Source organism: Ictidomys tridecemlineatus, chromosome X (genome assembly GCF_052094955.1).
Source record: "Ictidomys tridecemlineatus isolate mIctTri1 chromosome X, mIctTri1.hap1, whole genome shotgun sequence".
NCBI lineage: Eukaryota > Metazoa > Chordata > Mammalia > Rodentia > Sciuridae > Ictidomys > Ictidomys tridecemlineatus.
Window position 1 is genome coordinate 80,624,491 of NC_135493.1, and position 19,351 is coordinate 80,643,841.

The 19,351-nt window shown below is 37.6% G+C and overlaps 1 protein-coding gene and 1 pseudogene across 5 annotated transcripts in view; both read right to left on the bottom strand.

Annotated features, from left to right (window-relative positions):
- The window catches only part of Fam120c (family with sequence similarity 120 member C), a 142,276-nt gene that overhangs the window by 58,762 nt on the left and 64,163 nt on the right, over nucleotides 1-19,351 (bottom strand). For 3 of the 5 annotated variants that reach the window (XM_078034769.1, XM_078034768.1, XM_078034774.1), the window contains exon 10: nucleotides 11,470-11,719. In XM_078034769.1, the coding sequence (XP_077890895.1) occupies nucleotides 11,470-11,719 (250 nt within the window). Of the gene's footprint in view, nucleotides 1-8,731; nucleotides 10,002-11,469; nucleotides 11,720-15,447; nucleotides 15,584-19,351 lie in introns of those variants that run through there. The other 2 variants (XM_078034770.1, XM_078034771.1) reach the window with 2 other exon arrangements.
- On the bottom strand, nucleotides 458-7,264 carry LOC110596923 (2-iminobutanoate/2-iminopropanoate deaminase pseudogene; annotated as a pseudogene).

The window sequence follows — 19,351 nt, forward strand, 5'->3', positions numbered from 1 at the left end:
ATCACAAAAATACTGAAGTTATATAGATTGAAAGCAATAATAAACAGTAATTCAAATCCATACCAAAAAAAAAAAAGGCTGCCAGGAAAGATCATTATGTAGGTTATGTCTTTCATCGTGTCTGATGTGGTCCTCTTTGAGTTTATCCTGGTTGAAGTTAATTGAGCTTCTTGAATTTATAGTTTTTCATTAAGTTTGAGAAAATTTCAAACAGTTTTTAAAAAATATTTCCCCTGTTTCTCTTTTCTTCTGGTACTACATCATATTCATGCTGGTTCACTACTTAATGGTGTTACTCATTTCTCTTAAGCTCTGTTCACTTTTTTTTCTCTGTTCTTCAGATCACATAATATTGTTGATTATTTTCATGTGTGCTGCTTCTTTCTTCTGCCAGCTAAATCTATAGATCTTCTCCAGTAAATATGTCATTTCAGTTACTGTACTTTTCAACTCCAGAATATCTATTTGGTTCTTTGTCTTTTTTTTTTTTTTTTAGTTTCTCTTTATTGACAATCATCATGCCTTCACTTAATTCTTTATGCATGGCTTCATTGAGTTCTCTGAACATACTTACACTGATTTGAAGTCTTTGCTATGTACACCACCTGAGCCCCTTCAAAACCCTGATTTATTTGCTGCCTATAGGTTATACATTCATGTTTTTATTAGTCTGTCTTAGAAGATTTTGTTGAAAACAGGATATTTTAGATAATTGTAGCAACTCTCCAGCCCAGAGGTGGCCAAAGTTGTTGCTTGGTTGTTGTCTTGTTTAATTATTTAGATGTGATAACTGTATGAAGTTTATTTCCATGCAGAGTAAAACACCTGATGTCCCTGCTTAAAGTTTTCCACTTTGTTTTTATCCTTTAGCCTATCTACCTAAGTGTCACCTTTAGGTCAGCATAAGCCACCAACTGGTCAAAGGTTATGCCTAAGAACTCTCTGCCAGTTAGATGTTTACCCTTTATCATTGAATATATGTCAGGAGGAAGGCTTCTATATAGGCCAGGGAGTTTACACTCTTTTGCTCCACATTCAATGAGGGAGTAATAACTTGGAGGTACCTTCTAGCTTCATTCCTACGAAGACATGGCCTTGGACCATTCACAGTCTTCCAGAATGAAAGGATACATTTAGTTTTAATTCTAAATTCCTAGGAGTTACCTCTGAGTCAGAGTATTTTCAGACAATGTTTTCTCAGAGGTAGTGTTTTAGCCTCTTATGTCAGGGAGGCATCTATACTGTGCTGATGAGTCTGAGTGTGGCTTAGGGAAAGCACCGAAGTTTTGCCCTAAATCTTTTCCTGATCCAGTTTATGAACACACCTTTCCTGATTCTACGTTACTGTGATCCCAGGAGGGGGTCCTCTTGGCTGTTTATTTCTCTGGTTCTTGTTATAAAATTTTTGGATTTCTGAGCCATTCTGGATTTCTTGCTTTTATCACGATGCTACCTGCCTCCTCTTTAATTGCTCACCATCAAGATTCCTATTGTTTTTCAACATCTCTTAGGCATGGAGTTCTTCATGTTCTGTTCTAAAAAGTCAGTTTCCTTGTCCTCATGTCTTGCTTTTCGCCCTGAGAAGAGTACCTGGTTGTTTCATGAGAGGTAGGCATGCTTTCCTACCTACCTATAAGTAGATATAAGTGGACATTGAGGATGGGGTTTCTAGTGCCAGTATAGTAATACCCCCCTTACGTATGAACTGGACTGGGCACAGTTGGGGACCACAATATTCAGAGCCCATTGCCCCTGATTAGAGCTTCTGCTCTATGAGGAGGGATTTAGTCGGTGATCCTCTTGTCCACACTTACCTGGACACAGGGATGAAGTTGATGAGAAAGGGCAGCCTTCCCCTCCCAGGGTAAAACAGCCCAAGTATGAAGGCTGGGAAAAAAAGGGATCCCTGTCTTCTTGGCTATTCGTGCCTGAAAGAGACCTACTGTAATAACAGATGAGAGTAAGGGAATGAATTTTAACTCAAATGCTAAAGACTCATGCTGTTTTTACCCAGATTTAGAAGATTCTTTCCCTTCTTTCCTCCCTTCCTTTCACCTTGCCTTCAATTTTTCTTTTCTTTGAAATCTGCATTTTTATTTCATTAAAAATATTGTCTATATATAATTTTGGCCTACTTTATTCTCCTTTACATCTACCATTCAAATACGAATATATTAATATTATTCAAGTAAAAGTGGAATAACATATCTAACATGAGAATTAAATATTTCACATCATGAAATTAATAAGATTTGAATGAAATGGATATGTCATTATTTTTCAGGAATAGTAACTCATCTTCCCTACATGTTATTTCTCTTTACTTTTATTTATTTGAGTATCTATGTAATGAATGTCTTTCTCCCATATTCAGCAATTATAAACGTACACAGTGTAACTGATTGCATCAGTGAGATTATCTCTCTCTTCTTCACTTCATGTTCAATTCTCCCTATGTTTCAACAATGACTTTGGTTATTTTAAACAAATCCATGAATGATTTGTATTTTAATATTTTTACCAGTTAAATTGAGATTTTTGCTGGATAGAGGCTTGACTACACCTTATCTGAATTTCCTGAAATTCAGAATAAGGTGTAATCTCATCCCTTATCTTCCTTTCTTTGCATACCAACATCAATTCTAACAATTAAGATGTTAATTTAAAAACTCAATGAAAATTCCACTCTAAACAACACTGGGAACCCTTATAGTCACGCTTTTGTGAGGGGGTCCTTGGACTACTATTGCTTTAATTGGAAGACAGTGTCCTTTGGTCAAAGCTGCAAAACGGTAAGCAGTTCTGGCAGAAAACCGAAAATACTGCTTGCAGATTTAATTGACTGAACCCAAATAATTAGCCAGCAAAACAGTTGCTTTTACAACATAAGTGAAGTCACAGCCTCTGGCTTTCAAAATATCATTCATGTTTGTAAGTGCTTGCTTGGCTCCTTCTACTGACCCTCCACTAGCTCTAGTGGCTGTCTACCTGAAGGGTCCAAGCCTAGTTATCCTGAAATGTAAATGGCCTTGTGAATTAACAAAGCTTGACTGTAATAACCAATGGCTTCTGGGGCTACTGTGGTGCTGCTCACCTTATGATCAGGGACAACATAGCTAATGCTTTTCTCCGCTCTCTCTGGGAGAAGAAAGCTGTATATTAGCCCTACTCACTTTTTGTAGTAGGTTTTCTTGAATGAATCTTTCTCCATTTGCTGATGTCCTTAGGACAAACTCCAGAAACATTAAAAGATTTGTTTATATAATTTTTCATCAGTGAAATTGAAATATTGCTATCTCCTTACTCTGAATTTTGGAAGTCTCATCCCTTGCCTTCCTTTCTTATTGTGGTAAAATAAAAATTAAAAAATTTATCACTATAACCATAAAGTGTATGGTTCCTTCTTTACTTCCTTTGTGTTAGGGATTAAACCCATGGCCTCATGCATGCTAAACTAAGCTAAGCTATCCCCAAGCTATCCTCTAGTCCCCCCTGTAATTCTTGAAATATGGTTTCCTCCAGTTCTATGAATATATTTGTAACATTGTCAATTTTTTTGTTGCTGTGACTAAAATACTTGAGAATACTATTTAGAGGAGAAAAGTTTATTTTGATATCATAGTTTGAGAAGTTCAGTCCATGGTTGTCTGGCTCCATCACTCTGAGCCCAAGGCAGAACATCATGGTAGAAGGGTGTGAAGGAAAGCTGCTCAGCTCATGACAACTAGAAAGTAGAGAGAAGGAAAAGGGCCAGGGACAAGATATAAACTCCAAAGGCACATTCCTGGTGACCTACTTTAGCCGCGCCCTACCTGCCTACAATTATCACCCAGTAGTCTTTTCAAATTGTTAATCCATTAAATGGATTAATTCACCAATTTAGGTCACATTTCTCATAATTTAATCATGAGCTTTTAATTTTTGGGCAGGGTGTGTGTGTGTGTGTGTGTGTGTGTGTGTGTGTGTGTGTGTGAACCTCATATTCAATTCCTAACAGTAGATTTGATTAAAAAGTCTTTAGATAGCACATTTAACATCTATATCTCCTCAGAGACAGTTTCAAATCACTGATTTTTTCCCTGTGTATGAGCCACACAGTATTTCTTCTTTGCAAGTTTGGTAATTTCTTATTGGAAATTGATCGGTTTTGATCATATATTATAGCAACTCTGGACTTCAAATTCCCTGAGTAAGTACTGTCATTTTTGCTGGTGTTTGTTTAGTGACTAATCTGAACTATTTTTGGGAAAAAAAAAAAAAAAACCTGTGTCCCCTGCAAGGTGTGGGCCAGGACATTCCTGCTCAGATTTTTAATTCTTCTTTTCATTTTTAATCCTAGCTTCCTAGGGGACTCCTTTGGATTACCATATCTCATTAGGCAGCCAATGATTGGTCAAATTTGTGTATAAATACATTGAGTAATAAAGCTTCCATCAATCTCAAGGGGATTTTTGTGTATGTTGGAGCATTCATTAAAAATTCAGGCAGTGTACAATTCTGTCCTGGATTTTGTTGTTGTTGTTCTGGAGATCAAATCCAAGGCCTCACATGTTAGGCACATGTTACCACTGAGCTACATCACTAGACTCTATCCTGGCTTTTATTTTCACCTTGTTCAAATTCCCATGTTGAGTCAAGTAGGAATATATAACTGGATCCCTCTCCTGAGTATACGTCCAGTCTCTTAGATTTCAAGAATACATGAGAGATGATGGGCTGTGGCTGTGGCTGTAGCTCAAGTGGTGGAGTGCTTGCCTGGCATGCGTGAGGCACTGGGTTCGATCCTCAGCACCACATAAACAAATAATAAAGGTATTCTGTCCATCAAAATTTTAAAAAAAATGAATACGTGAGAGATGATCAAACCCTGTATGGTTATCTTATTGCACAGACCTCCAAGTTAAATTTTGACTTGGTGGTTTGGAGCCACAAGCAACCGAGGTATTTACCTTTCCTGATTGTTTGTAACTGAGATTGCCTTGTTTCTGATAGTGTCCTGGGACTGAGGATCTTTATTTTCATTTTAAAATACCTTTCCTATCTCAAATAAAGTTAAATTGATACTTAAGGCACTGGGTTCCATCCCTAGCACCACATACAATAAACAAATTGAATAAAGGTATTAAAAAATTTACATCTATAATCAGTCCATCTGAGATTCATATCAGATATGTCTCCCCAGATACAGATTCAATTCTCTAACAACAATTACTTTGGAAATTCATTTCTTCCTCAATGATTTGTGTCCTTTCATGTATTTTAAGTTCTAATATGTCTATGGTCTTAGTTTTATTTGTTATAAAATAACAATACTGGCACAATATTTCATAATGAGTTTATATATTTTGGATAGCATTTGAATCATGAGACTTCCTTTTGTTCTTTTTCTTTATGATTCCAGGGATTGAACCCAGAGGTGCTTTTATAACTAAGCCACATACGATCCCTTTTTATTTTGAGACAGAGCCTCTCTAAGTTACTTTGGGCTTCATTAAGTTGCTGATATTGGCCTTGAACTTGGAATCCTCCTGCCTTAGAGTTGCTGGGTTACAGGAGTTCACCACATCTAGCTCCTGTTTTCATTTTGAAAAATGTTAAGCTACTCTTGCTCATTTGCTCCCTGATGAACTTCAGAATTATACTGACAAGCAAATTAAAAATAGTTTCCATATATTTTCATTTTTTATTTATCAGGATGGCACATAGTAAACACAATGCTAGGAGTGAATCCAGTGGGGTTTTTTGGTTTGTTTGTTTTGAGACAGGGTCTCACTATACTATCCAGGCTTGTCTCAGAATTGGGATTTTCCTGTCTCAGCCTTGTAAGTAGCTAGGGTTAAAGACATACACCACCGTGTCTGGCAATCCAGTGTTTCTTAACAGAATTGTTTCACGGGAGAGACTCCTCAATTTTACCAGGAAGTCAAAAGGAGAGCTCTTGTCCAATTCCATGTTCTATATCTAGAAGACTGTTGAGATTTGAATGAACTTTTGCTAGAAATGATGGAGCCTTGGTGCATGACTCTCCACATTCAGCAGAGATGCAATCCAATCCTTGTATCCTGCCTTCCTTAAACTGTATCAATCCTTTCTAGAAAACTCTATTTCTCTAGATTAACTATCTAGGAACTTCATCAACATACATTTTAGTTACACAACTTCCCCAATATTACTTTTTCTGTCCTGAGAGGCATATTTATCTATTACTAGAAGTAATTGAGAAATTCAGACTCTGTACTTAATTAGGCTATGGCTCATTATTCCTACCCAGTCTTTACTTATTGCTGGGGAATATACTATTTAGAATAAGTTAATTTTCATTTAAGTTAAATTTTAAAATTCCAACCATATTTTGTTGTAAAAACTGTTCCCATACTTTGGCTTAAAAAATAGGAATTCAAAAGTAGGGGAGCATTGAGTTCAAACCCTCTTACTATCCCTCCTTTCCAAGTTATACCATTGTTGTGAATTACTGCTCTTTGAGCCTGTAGCTTCATCTAATTTTTAACACTATTTTAAGGATTAGAAACATCACACACAAAAGACTGACTTAGCTGAGCATGGTGGCACACGCCTAAAATCCCAGCAATTTGGGAAGCTGAGATAGGAGAATGACAAGTTCAAGGCCCACATCAGCCACTCAGTGAGACCCTGTCTTAAAATAAAAAATAAAAAGAGTTGGGGATGTAGCTCAGTGGTAAAGCACCTTGGGTTCAATCCCTAGTAACAAAACAAAACTCAGAAAACCAAGAGAAAGAAAGAAAAAAACGGCTGACCTAGCAGACAAAACAGGTAATATTATAGTACCTGTTCTTGATGATTTGAAGTACACTTGGTTACTGATTTATACAGGGCAATTTCATCCTATACTACATGACTCTAGATGCTGCCTATTCTTTTGGGACTTTTTTTTTAAACAAAGTAATCTTTGTATCTTTATCCTTATTTTTATCAGTAAGCTATCATTTAACACTGTTGACATTGATGCCAAATCTAACAATAGATCCTACTTTCTGTCTTACCTACCTTACAATTTTTTTTAAACATTTTTAAAGCTGTAGATGGACAGAATACCTTTATTTTATTTATTTATTTTTATGTGGTGCTGAGAATTGAACCCAGTGCCTCATACATGTTATGCAAATGCTCTACCACTGAGCTACAACCCCAGCCCCCTACCTTTAAGCCCCCAGTGATCCACTCTCTACAAATAGGTCTCACCTCCTAGAGTTTCCACCACTGTTCGGGCATTGAGATAATGCATGCAGAGGCCCTACCCCACAAGAGGTGCTCAATATATATTTCCCTGTATAATTCCCTAACTACTTTGCCAATTAAATTGGTGACTTGGGAGTCTTTTACAATAAGAAAAATGGATAAAGGTTACTCCTTGTACTTCCTAACATTTTTCTCAATATCCAAACAGCTCTTGAGAAATAAGAATCATTATTGTTATTTGTTATGGTTTAGATATGAAATATCCCCCAAAGGTCATGTGGTAAAGACTTGGTAGACAGCCCATGTCAGTATAGGGAAGTGGTGGAAACACTAGGAGGTGGGGATTAGTTGGGGAGAGTAGGTCACTGGGGGGCATATCTTTGAAGGATATGTCTTGTTCCCCAGTCCCTTTCTCTCTCTTTCTCTTCCTGTCTACCATTAGGTAAGTAGCTCTGCTTCACCATGCCCTCCCTCTTATAATGTTGTGCCTCATCACAGGCCAAGAAACAGCAGAGTCAACAGACCATAGACAGAATCTCTGAAACTGTGAGCCAAAATAAATCTTTCCTCTTTATAAGTTGCTTTCCACATATTTTGTCATAGTGATGGAAAGCTGACTAACACACCATTTACAGTGGGAAAAAAATGTTCTGAAAGGCTAAAGTGACTTATTCATGCTGAAAAGTGCTAGAAAAGGACAATTCAAACTAAGTTCTGCTCAGTGTCAAAGTGCACTGCTCTATTACTTGTAGGACTATATATATATATATATATATATATATATATATATATATATATAAACAACTTACTACTTCTATTCCGGAAAACAAACAATGAGAAAATACAATAGTGAACAGGACACCATTCATAATCAAAACAATACATACCAGGTACTTAGGAATTAAAGTCTATACTTCTATGGAAAAAAATTAATCCTAAGATATAAGAGACTTGAATACATGAAAGGTAAACTCTTGATTTATGGATGGAAAGACTTAACAGTATAAAGATGTCAGTGTACTCCAAATTAATTTAGAAATTCAGTTCAATGTAAAAAAATCTCAACAATATTTTGTGGAAACTGGATTGATGCTAAATTGTACATAGAATAATGATTTATAGGATATAATAGCTAGCTAGTAAAATTGTGAAACTAGAAGTGCAGAGTGAAGATTTGCCATAACTGATTATTAAGGCAACTTTCAAACCCTTAATAAGTAAAACAACATAATATTGATGAGGGATCAAATGGGCAATGGAGCAAATTAGAATCCAGGAGTGGACTCATGTATATATAGGAAACTAGTGCAGATGAAGGTGGTAATACAAATCAGTAAGGAAAGAAGGGGTCATTTAATAATCATTGGGGAACTGGCTTATTATATAGAGAAAATGAGGTAATGAAGTAACGTCCTTTTTCTCAACATGCACAGAATTTCTGAACATGTACAAAATAAATACCCACTATATTAAGAACATGACATGAAATTATAAGAAAATTTAGAAACATATCTTTATGACCGAAGAATAAGGGGGAGTTTATTAAATAAAGACAAAAATATACAGTATAAAAGTACATATTAATGGGTTTGGCAAAACCAAAATAAATATTTTTTGGTACTATGGATTGAACCCAGGGGCACTTTACCCCCGAGATATATCCCCAGCCCTTTACATTTTTTATTTTGAAAAGGGTCTGGCTAAGTTGCTCAGGGCCTAAGTTGCTGAGGCTGCCCTTGAACTTGCAATCCACTTGCCTCAGTTTCCCAAGTTGCTAGGATTACAGGTGTACACCACTGTGCTCAGCAAAATACTTCATGAGGAGAAGGAAAATATATTGATATCTGAAGGTTACTTGGAAATTTGTTAAGAATGGTTAAATAGGTGACTAGAAATTAACAGATGGATAGTTCTGTCGGATAAAGCACAGTAAAATATTAATTATTAGAATCTACAAGGTGGTTATTCTTCCAACATTTCTGTATATATGAAATTATAAAAATAAAAGGTCTAAGAGCTGGGAGTGGTGGTACATACCTGTAAACCCAGCAATTTAGGAGGGAGGTTGAGTCAATAGAATTGCAAGTTATAGGTCAGCGAATTTAGCAAGACCACCAGCAACTTAATAAGACTGTGTCTCCAAAAATAAAAAGGAGGCCGGGCACAGTGGCACATGCCTGTGATTCCAGCGGCTCGGGAGGCTGAGGCAGGAAGATCTCAAAGCCAGCCTCAACATCTCAGTGATGCCCTAAGCAATTCAGCAGTTAAGCACCCTGGGGTTCGATCTCCAGCACCAAAAAATTTAAATAAAATAAATAAATAAATAAGTGGGATGAAGTGAAATGAAATGAAAAGGACTAGGGATGTATCTCAGTGGTAAAGCATCCCTGGGTTCAATCCCCAGTCAAAACAAAACAAAACAAAATGAAACAATAAAAGTTTGGCTAATATGAAATAATTCTGTTCAATAAAGGCTATTGTGCATAAAATTTAAACAAGCTGATGAACAGGAAAAGATATTTGATATATACATACACATATACACATAAGCACATGCAACTAATACAAATACAGAAAAGATATCTGCTGTGTATCTGACAAGGAACTTCAGTAACCAAGGAGAAAAGACAAATAATCTCATAGAAAGTTGTAGATAAGTAATAAGTGCTTCAGAATGAGAAAACTCAAATGGCTAATCAGCATAAAAACAGAGAAGAATAGGGCTGGGGATAGAGCTCAGTGGTAGAAGGCCTCCTTTGCATGCATAAGACAGTGGTTTTGATCTGTAGCACCAGAATAAAGAAAAACAAAGATCAGTCTCATCTGTAATCAAAAGAAATGCAAATTAAAATGTTATTAGGAACCTACCAGAGTGGTAAAAATTAAGTTGTACAATCAGTAGTAGCAAAATGAGGAATTAGAAAACCTTATGTATTGTTCATAGGAATACAAATTAGCAGTTTTATCTAGTGCAATTGGCAACATTGCTCTGGATCTACATGTATCCAGAAATGCTACTCCTGAGTATATACTTCAGATAAACTGACAAAGGAACACAAAAAGACAGAGAAAAAGACATCTATTAAGCAATGTTTGTAATTCCAAAGAACTGTAAACAACTATCCATTCATCTATCAATAAAATACTGTGATATCAGTTAAGTGGAATGAACCATATATGAATATGGATACACCTAAAAAATAACACTGAATGTGGGGTGGATCATGCCTATAATTCTAGCTACTAAGGTGGCTGAGGTGGGAAGAGTACTTGAGTCCATTAGTATGAGACCAGTGTGAGCATCACAGAGACCTTGTCAAGAAAGGAAAGAAAGGAAGGAAAGAAGAACAGTAAATGAAAGCTAAGAAATAGAATGAGGTATATAGCACAATACCTTTCATGTCAAAAAGCAAAACAAACAAACAAACAAACAAATAAAACTCTAGCTATGTGAGATGGTGTACATCTGTAGTCCCAGCTACTCAAAAGGCTGAGGTGGGAGTATCACTTGAGCCCAGGAATTCAAGGCCATCTTGAGCAAGGTAACAATATCCTGACTCTTAAAAAAAAAAAAGCAGGGCATGGTGGTGTGTGCTTTTATTCCTAGCTACTTGGGAGGCTGAGGTGGGAGGACCACAAGTTTGAGTCTATAGTCTTAGCAACTTAGTAAGACACAAAATTAAAAAAAATAAAATCAAAAGGTCCGTGAAAGTAGCTCAGTAGTAAAGCATCCCTAGTTTCAATCCCCAGCACCAGGAGAAAAAAAAAAAAAAGGAAAAAAAGTACACATACAAAAAATACTATTGGAGCTAAGGATATAGAACTTGAATGGCATGCATAATACCCTGGTTTGGATCCCCAGCACCAAAAAAAAAAAAAAATCCCCCCAAAAAACAAATACTGTGCATGGATATGGATATAAATACAAACATATGTAATATAGCTTGGAAGTGCACAAATCGAATATTCAAGAATAAAGGACTCTTCGTAGAAAGGAGAAGGGAACTGGATCAGGAATGAGGACTGAAAGGGACAAAAATGAGGGAATATTCATGGTATGATGATGACAGAGGATCATAAGCTGGGGTGAGTATTCTAACAATAATTTTCAGTGTTTCTGAAGTCTAAGGTGAACATGAATCAAAAATTTCCCCGCAATGAAACACCATAAAAACACTTACTTAAAATCATTGTCAAAAAAAAAAAAGTAAAAGAGAAAGGAACTAGCTACTTCCCTGTCACATGGCTTACCGGAGTACACAGCACATGAGCAGCAGATGGGTGGGGACATTAGCTGGATTGAGCATACTGGGTGTGTCAGACTTCATACAGGCCAGGAAAGCTCGCATCCTTCTGTTCTTGTCTTCAACTGCTTTGCCTAGCCAGAGCTTCTTCAGGTTTGGGCAAGTCCATTCTCGAAATGTTAGTGCAGACACCAGTTCAGGGGTCTGAGGTGACTTTCCTTTATAGGCGGACCACTCTTTAAGGATCACTGAAGGAACTAGAAAACAAATTGAGGAAAAATAGTCTCTAGAAAATCTGAGCATTGTTGTCAGATGGCTACGATTGACAGGGTCTATTACATTTCAACATTTTCTTATCACTCTAATTTTTTATTTCTAGCTGTGGTAGCAAGCATTTATTAGGTACTTGATGAATGTTGAGTACTTTTCATATGTTATCCAATTTAATTCTCACAAAATCCAGGGAGCAAACTATTATGATTACTTTATTACAAAACACAGTGCTCATTTTGCAGAGGAAAAAATCAAAGCCCAATGTCATACAACTCTTAACTGCTTTGAAACTCATTTCTTAAGTAAATGTACCAGGTTGACAAGGAATGAAGTTGAAGGGAAAATTGTGTAAATATCTGGCTTCCCAATACATAATAGGGTACTCCAAAAGACTTAAATGGATTTCACAAAATTCTCAAAAAATCAAATATCTTGGGCATGGAGGGGTATGCCTGTGATCCTAGCTACTTGGGAAGCTGAGGGAGGTGGACTGATTGAGCCCAAGAGTTTTTGAAGCCTACCTGGGTACCATAGTGAGAAACTCACCCCTCAACATCTTTTAGATTTACAAGGGTATTACAGAGCAGAAAAACATGGCTTCTGTCTACTCCTAGTACACTTCTGGCTCTGAAGTTATGGTTCTTTTAATTGAGATGTCTAGCGTCTACTCAATCACCCAAGCCAGAAACCTAGGAATCATCTTGAGTCTTCTTTCTTCTCACCTCCTAAACATGTTTTCTAAACCAGTGCCCTGCTGATTCTATTCCAGGATCATCCTTCTATCTCTATCCTTTTTTCCATCACAAAAAATATTCTAATGGTTCATATGGTATCCTTCACCTGACAAGATTCTCTACACTGCTTGTTCCCACCTTTATCCTGATTGGTCCCTCTCAGCCCCATGCTCCACAATCACTAGATAATTTCTTTTTTTGTGCTGGGGATTGAACACAGGGCCCCACTCATACTAGGCAAGTGCTCTTTTACTGAGCTACATGCCTTGCCCTAGAGTGCTCTCTAAACAAACAAAAAGAAACTTCTTAGTTTGAAATAATACATTTACAAGGAGTTGCAAAATAGTATAGAGGTCCTGTGTACCCCTCACTTAAATTCCCTGTTTTATCTTAAATTATATAAACCAATGCTCAGAAATTGTTATTGAAATAATGTGTGTATGTAGTTTTTAAAAAATATTTTAAGATGTTGATGGACCTTTATTTTATTCATTTATTTATATGTAGTGCTGAGAATGGAACCCAATGCCTCACATATGCTAGACAAGCGTTCTACCACTAAGCCCCAGCCCTAGCTCTATATGTAGCTCCATGCAATGTAGATCCACATAACCACCACTACAATCAAGATACAGAACTATTCCATAATCACAAAGATTTCCATTATGTTATTGCTTGTAGTCAGAGCCTTCCAACACCATCCCTAACTCTGCATCTCTATGATTTTGTGATTTTGAAAATGTTATAAAAATGGAATCATACTGTATGTGACTTTTTGAGACTGGCATTTTCACTCAGCATAATGCCCTTGAGATCCATTTCTGTTGTTGAATCAATAGTTTGTTTCTTTTTTACTGAGTATTATTCCTTGACATAAGAATATATAACTGGGCTGAGAATGTGGCTCAAGTGGTAGCACGCTCGCCTGGCATGCGGGCGGCCCTGGTTCAATCCTCAGCACCACATACCAACAAAGATGTTGTGTCCGCCGAGAACTAAAAAATAAATATTAAAAATTCATTCTCTCTCTCTCTCTCTCTCTCTCTCTCTCTTTCCTCTCTCACTCTCTTTTTAAAAAAAAGAATATATAACTGGGTTATTACTAACTTGGGGCTGTTAAGAATGAAGATTTTGGGGGGCTGAGGTTGTGGCTCAGCGGTAGAGTGCTTGCCTGGCATGTGCAAGGTGCTGGATTTGATCCTCAGCACCACATAAAAATAAATAAATAAAATAAAGGTATAAAAAGTGATGTTCTTCAAATTAAAGAGCTTTTAAAAAACAAAGAATGAAGATTTTGGTAGAGTACTTGCCTTGCATGCATGAGGCCCTAAGTTTGAGCCCTAGTGCTGGGAAAAAAAGAATAAAGGTGTATTGTGAAGTTTCTGCAGGAAAATAAGTCTTGGGTATATGTTCATGAGTATAAGTGCTGGGATGTGTCTATTTTTAGTTTTGAAAGGAACCACAAATTACATTCCAGAACGGCAGTGCCATTTTACATTCCCACCAGCAATTTATGAGTGATCCAGTTTCTCTGAATTGTCTGACATGTTATTATCATTATTATTCATCTTAGCTATTTTGATAGGTATACAGTAATAATTCACTCTGGTTTTAATCTGCGTTTCTTTAATGATACATAACTTCATTTATAAATGTTTTATTAGTATATTATAGTTTTATACATAATAGTGGGGTTCTGTTATCTTCAGTGAAATGTCTGTATATGTCATTTATTGGTTTTCCAATTGGTTTTTATAATGTTTACTTTTAGATGTGAACCTGTTTACCTATGAATATCTAGTTCATCCACCACCAATTAAAAAGACACTTATCTTTCTTCCTTTGAAGTGCTTTAACAGCTTTGTCAAAAACCAGTTGACTCTACTCCTATGGGGGCTATTTCTGGATTCCTTATTGTATTTTACTCTTCTATGTGTCAGTATATCTGCTAATACTACACTGTCTTAGTTACTATAGTTACATAATAGGTCTTGCAATTAGATTCATCAACTGCTCCAAATTTATTCTTACTTTAAAGAATCATTTTAGCTATTCTAATTCCTTTGCTTTTCCACATTAGAATAATCTTGTCTATATCCACAAATAATCTTGCTGGGATTTGAATAGGAATTGCATTATATTTGTGTATCATCTTGCAGAACATTATTGAATCTTGCATTTCATTTTCTTGACTTCTACTCTGGCAAAAACTATGTTCAAGAGCAGGCATTATAGCCTTGTTCCTAATTTTAAAAGAAAAGTGTTCAGTCTTTCATCAATAAGTATAAAGTCAGCTGTAAGTTTTTTGTAGATATTCTTGATATCAAGTTGAGGATGTTCCTCTCTATTTCTAGTTTTCTGGGAGTTTTTATCCCAGATGAATGTCAAATTCTGTCAAAGATTTTCTGCATTCATTGATATGATCATATGTTTTTTTCTTCATTAGCTCATTTAGATGATTGATTAGATAACTGATTGAATTTTTTTTCAAATTATTTTTTGTAGTTGTCCATGGACATTTATTTTATCTATTTATATATGGTGGTGAGAATCAAACCCAGTGCCTCACACATGCTAGGTAAGCACTCTACCACTGAGCTACAACCCCAGCCTGATTTTTCCAAATTTTGAGTTAAATTTGAATACTGAACCAACCTTACAATAGGATAAATCCTACTAGAACATGCTGTATAATTGTTTTTATATGTTGTTTAATTCTATGGGGCAATATATTCTTAAGAATTTTTGCATTATATTGTATTAGTTTGTTTATATTTTTGGTACCAGGGATTGAAAACAGGGGTGCTTAACCGCTTAGCAATATCCCCAAGGATATTGCCTGCTAAGTTGATACAGCTGGATTTGAATTTATAATCCTCCTGCCTCAGCCTCCTGAGCAGATGAGATGATAGGCATGCACAACCATGCCCAGCAACATTGTCTATTTAGGTTGCTATGACAAAATATCATAGACTGGGTGACTCATAAACAACAAAATTTATTTTTCACAGTTTTGGAGGTTGGGAAGTCCAAGAGCTAAATGCTAGCTGATACAATTTGGTGAGGCCATGATTCCTGGGTTTGTAGGTAGCCGTCTTTTCACTGTTTTCTTGCCTAGGAGGGAGAAGAGAGAGCTCTCTAAGGTCACTTTTAGAAAGACACTAATCGTATTCATGAAGGCAACATGCTTAGAATCTAATTACCTCCCAAAGGCCCCACTTCTGAAAATCCTCACATTGGGAGGGGGGAGGATAGGATTTCAACATTATGTGTATTTTTGTCTTTTCAAATTTTAATTAATATATGTTTTTGCATTAAAAAGTCAAACATAGTTATCACAAATTACAAAGGACTAACAGCAGGACTACAATAATGAATGAATCACTTCAATCTGTAAATCAGTTACCCTCAATGTCATAGTATAAGCTCATTCAAGTATTTTACTTTTTTTGTCCTTTTAAATGTAATATCCTAGCACATGGTAAGTATGAACTATAAGCATAGGATGGAACTTCTCTGCAAAGCTAAATGACAAATTTTCCTTTTCAGTGAGAATCGTCTATAAGTTTTGTTCTCTGCCTCTGCCATGTGCCAGATGATCCAGACCACTCTACCCAGGTTTTTGGCAAAAGATCCCTACCCTCCCTAACTACTGGTCTTCTTGTTCCTTCCTCTCCACTTCCAGAGCCCTCTAAGCAGCTTCCTTTCTTCTGTAAATCAATCATCAACAAAGGGGAAAAAGGGAACAAAACACTTAAAACTTTGACATTGAGGCTCAGCACCTCTGAGTCCCAGGGGTCCACACTGAGGCAGGGCCGGGTGGGCCTTCTCTACTGGTAGTGCATTTGTCCCAGGTTCTAGAGAGAGCACAAGAGAAACCTGCCCCTCACCACAGCTGAGGCACACAGACCTTCTGTTTGAGGTTCACAGGTCATGCTGACATGAACCATCCTTGGAAGGGCAGAGCATCAACAGGGGGATTTAGGCAGGCTGTTGCTTTGTTAACCAGATCTTAGATCCCCACACAAAGGTGATAGGTATGAAGTGGCTAGTCTTGATGGCTCCTGCCATTCATGCGTGTTACAGATACACTGGTCTTAAATTCAGGTGCTTTTTTCCAGAAAGTGAAGATGTAAACTACTCTTTGCATTATTAATTAATAACATGAAAATAGGCCTCCACCCCCTCCTCAGCCTATGTTGAGAGGAAGTCCTCAGCTACAAACCTCAAAGGGGCCTGCCTCTTCATTCAGGGATATCTGAGGATCAGGTATATGAGAGGATGCCAGCCCAGGGCCTGGGAGTAACTCTAGATGAGAACAGCTTTTCCATAATCTCCAAGGTTTCCTTGTGTCCCCAAACCCAGTAGGGGCCAAACACTAAGGTTTCTGTGGTGCTGGATATAGTACCAGGCTGAGTGACTCAAAGGAAAGAAAGAGGAAATGAAGAGGGGGTAGGGTTGTGGCTCAGTGGTAGAGTGCTCACCCAGCATGTGTGGGTTGCTGGGTTCTATCCTTAGCACCACATAAAAATAAAATAAAAATACTGTGTCCAACTATAACTAAACCAAAGTATTTAATTAAAAAAAAGAGGAAATGGAGGGAGGAGTCCAGAGAATGGGACCATGTGGGACAGGACCTCAGATCCTGTTGTCATAGTAGAGACCAGACACTCATCCTTGGTTCAAGATGACTGGGTCACAGGAAGTAAGATGGGCTTTCCACATACTAAGCACTGGAATGACAGAGATGGGGTAGGGGCGTTTTCCAGACTAAAAGCAACCAGGTACCCAAAGACAAAGGGTAAGCCCCTGTCAGCCTAGGATACTGTGTCTCACTCTTGACCTATGGGCCAAGAGAGGAATTTGTTGAAAAGGAGGGCCAAAGAAGTTTTCAGTAATTAGCAACACTACAGCAAACTTCTCTGTGTTGCCCAGTTCCCACTGGGGATGACACATCCTAGTCTGTGTAGGTGAGTCTTTCATCACCTCCCTAGGTAGCAGAATACAACAGTTACTAATAGGGCATTATGTAAAATTGTGGATGTGTAACTAACGTGATTCTGCAATCTGCATTTGGGGTAAAAATTGGGCGTTCATAACCCACTTCAATCTAATGTATGAAATATATGAAATATAATATGTCAAGAGCTTTGTAATGTTGTGAACAACCAATTTAAAAAAAGAAAAAAAAGAAAAAAATTTTTAGTTGTAGATGGACATAATACCTTTATTTTGTTTATTTGGCTTTTTATGTAGTGCTGGGGATGGAAACTAGTGCCTCACACGTGCTAGGCAAGTGCTCTACCACTGAGCCACAACCCCAGTTCCCTAGCTTCTCTTTTAAAAAAATAATTTTAGTTGTAGATGGACAATACCTTTATTTTATTTATTATTTTTATGTGGTGCTGAGGATCAAACTCCATGTCTCATACATGCTAGACAAGTGCTCTACAACTGTAGCTCAATGGTAGAGCACTTGTCTAGCATGTATGAGCTACAACTGTAGCTCAACCCTTCCTAACTTCTGACAACAGTAGATTTTAGCCATTCCATTGACATTCATAGGCCAACTCAAGCAGTCAGTGGCTGGAGAAGAGAAGTTAGGTATACTCTATGTGTATTTTTCTGCCAAAGGGTTTTACCAACTGGCAGGCTCCCCTCTAGCCTTTAATTCTTCGTTATCCTCTCTTCCCAGGTGCATTCTCATTCTGAGGTGTGGTTGATCAGAGGGTGGGAAGAAATGCCTTGCAGAGGGGGAATGCAAGACGGGTAGACCTCATCAGTACCTCAAAAAGGAATGGGACCTTTTCCCACCTTTCATGAGACAAAGCCACCTTGAGGCCTCAGTGATCTCTGGACAACACTGAGAAACATATCTAAGTTTCAGTTGTCAGGTGTTCCTCCCTTTCTTATCTCACATGGGGGTGATGCTCAGGTTCAGGATAAGTGTGTTCCAGATCCAGGCCACCTATATTTTCTACCAGTCTGAAGGAAACTTGGCCCTGGGGTTCCGAGCATAGAAGGAAAGGTGTCAGAGCAGGTTAGAGCTTGGCATCGCAGTAGCACAGGGGCTGGTATGAGGCAACAACAAGTAGAGAGGACATGATAGTGGTAGCAGTGTAGACATAGGATGTCAGCTTCAAGGATGCAAAAGCCAGGATATTTTGGCCATGGCTCTGATAAAAGCCATCCCCAACACTCTTGCCTCCAGTTGGGAGGCACGATACAAGCAACTCAGTCCAGAGAAAGATCTAGCCAGTCCAAACCCAGGCACATCCAGAGAACGTAGGTCTTTAAGTTGATTCCACCAAGGAAAACAGGCATTTGGGTATTATTTCAGATTCCTGCTCCACGATAAGGCAACTTTTTGAAAAAATATTGTTTCCAAGGAAAAAAAAACAAACAAAAAAATTCCAAGGAGAAGGGAAAGACATTACTTTCTATGGATTAGGTGGGGGCTTTCTAATTTTTTATGGTCAATTTTGTCTTTTTCTCCCCATTTTCCCAATAGAAAGATCAGAGAAAAATAAATCATCTTCAATAGTTATTTCCAGTATGAGCAGCATTTCTCTGGGTTTGGGAGTAAGGGCAGTTGGAGAGGCTGAAACGTTCCCCCAATCCCCACTTTTAGATCCTTTGGTTTCCTTCTCCCAGAAGATAGAAAAAGGGCATGGTGGGGACATCAGGGAGAGAATAAGAGAATACAGTGATGACAAACCCTAAATGGTCAAGGGGCTGGTGCTCCTGGGGCGCAGGGATGCTGTCAGAGTCTTCCATAAGACAGTACTGGGCAATGGGGCCCACAAAGCCTTCTGAGGGGCTGCATAGTTGGCTTGAGGAGGAGCAAGAGGGGGCTGTGAATAGAGAACAGGTTTTTGCCTT